This window comes from Oncorhynchus tshawytscha, unplaced genomic scaffold, assembly GCF_018296145.1.
Source record: "Oncorhynchus tshawytscha isolate Ot180627B unplaced genomic scaffold, Otsh_v2.0 Un_contig_19670_pilon_pilon, whole genome shotgun sequence".
NCBI lineage: Eukaryota > Metazoa > Chordata > Actinopteri > Salmoniformes > Salmonidae > Oncorhynchus > Oncorhynchus tshawytscha.
The window spans coordinates 20,783-27,493 of NW_024607893.1; the positions used below are offsets into that span (position 1 = coordinate 20,783).

A 6,711-nucleotide genomic window follows, 5' to 3' on the forward strand; every position below is an offset into this window, starting at 1 on the left:
CTACCTGCCGCCCCTCTAACCACTAGGCTACCTGCCGCCCCTATAAACACTAGGCTACCTGCCGCCCCTATAAACACTAGGCTACCTGCTCTAACCACTAGGCTCCCCTGCCGCCACTATAACCACTAGGCTACCTGCTCTAACCACTAGGCTACCTGCCGCCCCTCTAACCACTAGGCTACCTGCCGCCCCTCTAACCACTAGGCTACCTGCCGCCCCTCTAACCACTAGGCTACCTGCCGCCCCTCTAACCACTAGGCAACCTGCCGCCCCTCTAACCACTAGGCAACCTGCCGCCCCTCTAACCTCTAGGCAACCTGCTGCCCCTCTAACCACTAGGCTACCTGCCGCCCCTCTAACCACTAGGCTACCTGCCGCCCCTCTAACCACTAGGCTACCTGCCGCCCCTCTAACCACTAGGCAACCTGCCGCCCCTCTAACCTCTAGGCAACCTGCTGCCCCTATGTAACTTACTTAATAATTACGTAGCTTTATTATGGCAACTAATTCAGTAACAGTTTTCTCCCTGTCTCCAGAGCCAGGCTAGAAGCAGGTTGATTTTTTGCTAAATTACGTTGTGATGTCATTGAGTGATAGCGCAAAACTGCGTCTTTGCGTAGAATACACAACAACGTTACTCAAGTTGACTGGCCATCTCAGCGAAAAGATGAGATGGAGATGGATAGAGACAGACTCTCTGATGGGATCCAAACCCTAGAGCATTAGCTGGGACGAGTTGACATCTCGTTCCTTCAGCTCACGAGTCAAGACTGCTCACTCTAAGACCGGTGTTGCCAACAAATTTTTAGGGTAAGACGCTAGAGGCAGGTTGATTTGTTGCTAAATGACGTTGTCATGTCATTGAGTGATAGCGTAAAATTGCGTCATTACGTAGAATACACAACAACGTTACTCAAATTGACTGGCCATCTCAGCGAAAAATATGATTTGACATTTGTTCAGTTTCAGACTTCCACTCTCTTTTCTGTTCTTCTGGCTGTACAATTTTGATTGATGTTGTACGTTCTGTTCAAGATCAAACATTCGTGACCAACTATATTCATTGGGTTTGGCTTGTTAAACCCATGCTACTGCGGCTGCAGTCATCCAACAATGTGATTTGCAATTTGTTGAAATTGCTGCTGCCTGTGCACGAGCTGAGCGCCTGCTGCTGACGTCACTCACAATGCACTTTTACAGCCAGGCACGTGTGTTGTGACTGAGTGTGTGACAGAGAAAAACGTTTTTGTGTAATTTAGAGGGTAAATGCGTGCATTTTAACATGAGTCACTTTTCAAAAGTCGCTAAAAGATCAAAATAAATGTTTTAAAGTTGCTAAATTTGTTGCTAGGTGCTGTTTGAAAAAAAACGTTTCCAGAGTAGTCACATGATTTGGAGGTTTGATTGATTGAGATTGATTGATTCATTTGATTAGCTCTTTTGTCCTCCGGCAGAAGTATAAAACCATGATTGCGTTCTCATGACTTGATAAATAAATACATTTTTCTTGGTCAATCTTCAGTTTATACATCGCCTGTGTTCCGTGGCTTTTAATATGGAAAATTCACAGGACATTTTCCCCGGGACTTTTATTTTGACACAATTCAAGGCGGAGGGTAGAGGCGTGGCTAGCTTCACAATGCTCATTGATTGGCTCTAAATATCCTGATGGCCTCTCCCCATTTTCCATATTCTGGTCAGCTGACGATTCGGTCAGTCATGTGACTGACATCTGACGTGACACAGTAGTGTAATGAAACGTGTTGTCATTGTGAAGTTCATGTGAACAAGTCGGGATGATGGGGTTGACGAAAACAAGCGCTTGCAGCGTTGTGTTGCTACTTGTCGTGGCAATTGATACAGGTAAGTAGTTAGCTCTGTCGAGTGATTGTGTCCGATATATTGGTGTTTCAAAATTGTTCAATTCCAGTTTGAATACTAACTGCGCCGTTATCCAAACATGCTTGAAATCACGACGGTGACTCCACAGAGTTTAGTCCGCTAAGTACGGTGACTCAGGCTCCAGCAATCAAATTGATCAAATCCATTAATTTGCTTTACTTGGTCGGGTTTCATGTCAGCGTTCAATGTGAAAGCAAAAGTTGGCTAGCTACAATGTTGACGTGTTCCTGATCAGACCCCCCACTGCGCTGTTCCACGACATCTGCTGCAGCAATCAGGGCTGGGGATTTTTGCCGTTAGACTGCATTTTTAAGACCAAACGTAGCATTTTTAATAACATCATTTCAATGTCTCCAAATCTCCAACTCTTGTATGCAGGGTTCTCGAATCCCCTAAAATCAAAAGAATCCTGGGGATATGTTGACGTACGTGAGGGGGCACATATGTTCTGGTGGCTTTACTATGCTGACAGCCCGTCCGCCAGCTACTCCCAGCTGCCTCTCGTGATGTGGCTGCAGGTGAGTAACTTTACACTCCACTAGTCTACACTATACTACTCCCTTACATATCTAGAAGTGAAGTGGGTAACCTTACACGACACGACTCTTACCTAGCTACAAGTGGGTAACCTTACACTACACGACTCTTACCTAGCTACAAGTGGGTAACCTTACACTACACGACTCTTACCTAGCTACAAGTGGGTAACCTTACACCACAGGTGGTTGGGAGGGCAGGCTCATGATAATGACTGGTGCGGAACTGTAAGAGATACATCCTCTACCATCCCTCTGTAAGAGATACATCCTCTACCATCCCTCTGTAAGAGATACATCCTCTACCATCCCTCTGTAAGAGATACATCCTCTACCATCCCTCTGTAAGAGATACATCCTCTACCATCCCTCTGTAAGAGATACATCCTCTACCATCCCTCTGTAAGAGATGCATCCTCTACCATCCCTCTGTAAGAGATGCATCCTCTACCATCCCTCTGTAAGAGATGCATCCTCTACCATCCCTCTGTAAGAGATACATCTGTATCTCTTACAGGGAGGGATTGAGGGTAGAGGATGTATCTCTTACAGGGAGGGATTGAGGGTAGAGGATGTATCTCTTACAGGGAGAGGGATTGAGGGTAGAGGATGTATCTCTTACAGGGAGGGAGGGAGGGTAGAGGATGTATCTCTTACAGGGAGGGAGGGAGGGTAGAGGATGTATCTCTTACGGGGAGAGGGAGGGAGGGTAGAGGATGTATCTCTTACGGGGAGAGGGATTGAGGGTAGAGGATGTATCTCTTACGGGGAGAGGGATTGAGGGTAGAGGATGTATCTCTTACAGGGAGGGAGGGTAGAGGATGTATCTCTTACAGGGAGGGAGGGAGGGTAGAGGATGTATCTCTAATAGGGAGAGGGATGGAGGGTAGAGGATGTATCTCTAATAGGGAGAGGGATTGAGGGTAGAGGATGTATCTCTTACAGGGAGGGAGGGATGGAGGGTAGAGGATGTATCTCTTACAGGGAGAGGGATTGAGGGTAGAGGATGTATCTCTAATAGTGCTACATGTCTCCATTCCAGGGAGGCCCGGGAGGATCAGGCTGTGGCTTCGGGAACTTTGAAGAGATTGGACCCCTGGACAGAGACCTTGAGCCTAGGAAAAACTCCTGGGTAAACCTCACACACACACACACGGCTCATCAATGGAAACTGGATGTCAGTGTATAAGGTGTGTGTGTGTGTGTTTTTCCCCTGCAGGTTCAGTACTCCAGTGTATTGTTCGTTGATAACCCGGTAGGAACAGGCTTCAGCTACACGGATTCAGACGAGGCCTTCGCTACTGACGTGGCTACGGTCGCCTCCGACATGCTGGTGCTGCTCAAACAGTTCTTCAACAAGGAGGAACAGTTCCAGGTGGGTTCAGCTTCACACGGGTCGGATCACCGGGGGTGAGTTTCAGAACGGTGTTCGGCCTCACACGGGTCGGATCACCGGGGGTGAGTTCTGAACGGTGTTCGGCTTCACACGGGTACGATCACCGGGGGTGAGTTCGGAACGGTGTTCGGCTTCTAATTCAGTGGAAACAGTGCCGGAAGGACCAGTTGGAGAACGGTGTGATTATGGAGGCACAGAGGGAGATTGTGTATGGCAAGGGTTAAAGGTCTCGTCACTGCGACAGATTTCTGTCATGTGGATGACGCAGGAGGTTTGAGTAAGAACAAAATAATATATTTTTTAGGGGGGATTATTATTTGGGGAGAAGAAGAGAAAAAACCTCCAGGCCACACTGGAACATCTAAAACAACATAGAAAGAATGGAGAAATGATGATGGACTTATATATTTTCAAATAACTGCTATTTTTCTGTCCCGCAAATTTGATTTTGACTAATAAATCGGTCATAAAATAAATCATCTGTGTGGCCATCTGAATTTCGAAATCCCGACGTGACCCTCGAGCTGAGATCGACTTAAAGAGCAACTGCCCCTAAAAAACGACTTGTCATTTAGAAAACTGGTCCGTGGCATCGATATGAGTCAAACATTTATTCTACTGTCACAATGTACTACGAAGTGTGTAAAGGATAACTTGTCGAAGCCGATCTCGTCCAAAATAGTTTTGAGACTTGTTGGTCGTGACTGCATCACAACGTAAATGCATGTTGGATTTGTTTCAATCCTGTCCACCGCTGGCAGCACACAAGTCATCATCAATTCAGAGGGCAGCTGCATGCAACCCAATTGTAATGACGGTGGTAAATGTGGGTTTACCTTGGATATTCCTATGGTGCTAGTCGGGCACTATCAGTAAATTACACAAAGTACACGGGACAATATGTTTAACATTTCCAATAGCTCCAAATTACAATTATTTAAACCTCAAACTATCTATAAATTGTAGAAATTCATATACAAATATTTAAAGCATTTAATGAGAACTAAAATATGTGAAAATATTGTCTCATTTACATCAGGGAATTTGAAAGGGCCCTAACCAGCCCCGGAGATGGGCTATCCAAAGTCAAACCAATTTTGCCACAGTCGCACATCTGCCGGTTCAAGCTAATTGGCTAAATAATTTGGGCAACTCTTCCCACCTGCGAACACACACGACAACCAGGTCAAACCATACCCTGTAACCAACTCGTGTTTGAATTCAGTCATGGGCCGCTAGCATTTCTTAATGAACCAAATCAGGAAGTGCAGTCCTCCTTTTTAAGTTTCAGTCCTGGGATTTCTTTTGTTGTTGCTTTAAACTCCTGTGTGTGTGTGTGTTGCACAAGTTTTGCCATTTTTCAAATAGTCACACCCATATTGATCAGACCACACCAAACAGGAGAAAACATACCTCAAAGGCTCAGTTTTTGAGGAAACTTTTCATTCAGTACAAACAGACACGCAAATGTTGAACTGACCTGAACACCCCAGGAGTCTCCTCTAGGGAGGGAGGATGTATTTCAAAGTATTGGAACAGGCCTGTATTGGCTCAAATGTTGAACCGACCTGAACACACCCCAGGAGTCTCCTCTAGGGAGGGAGGATGTATTTCAAAGTATTGGAACAGGCCTGTATTGGCTCAAATGTTGAACCGACCTGAACACCCCAGGAGTCTCCTCTAGGGAGGGAGGATGTATTTCAAAGTATTGGAACAGGCCTGTATTGGCTCAAATGTTGAACCGACCTGAACACACCCCAGGAGTCTCCTCTAGGGAGGGAGGATGTATTTCAAAGTATTGGAACAGGGCTGTATTGGCTCAAACTACTCAATGCATTTACATTTATTTTTATTTTTTACCTATTATTTTTTTGTCTTCTCTAGAGTGTGCCCTTCTACATATTCTCAGAGTCCTATGGAGGGAAGATGGCTGCCGCGATCTCGCTGGAACTCACTAAGGTAGGCACAAATTACGTCCCCAATGGCATCCTATTCCCTGTACAGTGTATATGGGCTCTGGTCGAAAGCAGTGCACTCTAAAGGGAGTAGTGAAGCCAGTTGGGATGAGAACCTACTGTCTCTGCTGTGGGGAAACCTTTTCCAGTTCTAACACTTGGTATGTAAGTGAATAGAAACCACGCATGGAGAAACTGGTAGCTCAGTTGTACCTGACTTGATAATGGAACAGGGTTTTCAAACTAAAGACTGATATTCACTGTCATGTGTTGAGCCATGCATGACACAGAGAGGAACTAATGACTGGTGCTAAGTTGGGGCCTACTTCCTCAAACCTCTACCCACACTGATCAGCACAGTACCTTGGGGTCCTGTCTGTCTCGGCCTTTCTGGCTGTCTCTGTGTCTCTCAATTCAATATACTTTAATGACATGGGAGGAGTTGTGCGTCTTGTCTATAGATATTGAAGATAATAATTGACTGATTTAATTCCTGGAATAATTCATTGATCTGATTTGGTTAATGTGGTTATCCTATCCAAATGAATCTGAGGGTCACCATTTAAGGGTTGGATTGGAGCCCTTTTGAATCAACTTTATCGGTAGTTATCACTAGCCGGTATACCATTTAATCCTACATCAACAATAGTCTTAATGAACAGTCAATTACTCCATTATCATTCTGAAGTCGTCAAGCTCTGAAACGTCAAGAACCCAATCGCTCACAAATTAACTCTACGCCAAAAATAATTCAGTTTGAAGGTTTTATTTACTAAATGAGGTAGTTAATGGAATATTATAAAGCGGGGGGTGATTTGCTTCTCTCTGCGTAGGAAAAATTCTCGTCGATCGGTGTTTGGTTTCCAAGGAGATGGGCTCATTCGTTCAAAGGGTGTGGCCTCGACGAAACTTGATCTGATGT

General features: G+C 45.2%; 1 protein-coding gene across 1 annotated transcript; it reads left to right on the plus strand.

The window, feature by feature from the left end:
• The first annotated feature begins 1,707 nt into the window (after positions 1-1,707).
• LOC121842995 (retinoid-inducible serine carboxypeptidase-like) lies at positions 1,708-5,889 on the plus strand. Its single transcript, XM_042312703.1, has 5 exons — positions 1,708-1,863; positions 2,281-2,420; positions 3,481-3,570; positions 3,658-3,813; positions 5,719-5,889. Exons 1-5 carry the CDS (start codon positions 1,797-1,799, stop codon positions 5,872-5,874), a joined length of 609 nt encoding a protein of 202 aa, XP_042168637.1. The 5' UTR covers positions 1,708-1,796; the 3' UTR covers positions 5,875-5,889.
• The last annotated feature ends 822 nt before the right edge of the window (positions 5,890-6,711 follow it).

Coding starts and splice junctions, on each gene's coding strand:
- LOC121842995 (XM_042312703.1), top strand. CDS start 1,797: ATGATGGGGTTGACGAAAACAAGCGCTTGCAGCGTTGTGTTGCTACTT. Junction 3,571..3,657: donor AGCCTAGGAAAAACTCCTGG/GTAAACCTCACA, acceptor TTTCCCCTGCAG/GTTCAGTACTCCAGTGTATT. Junction 3,814..5,718: donor ACAAGGAGGAACAGTTCCAG/GTGGGTTCAGCT, acceptor TGTCTTCTCTAG/AGTGTGCCCTTCTACATATT.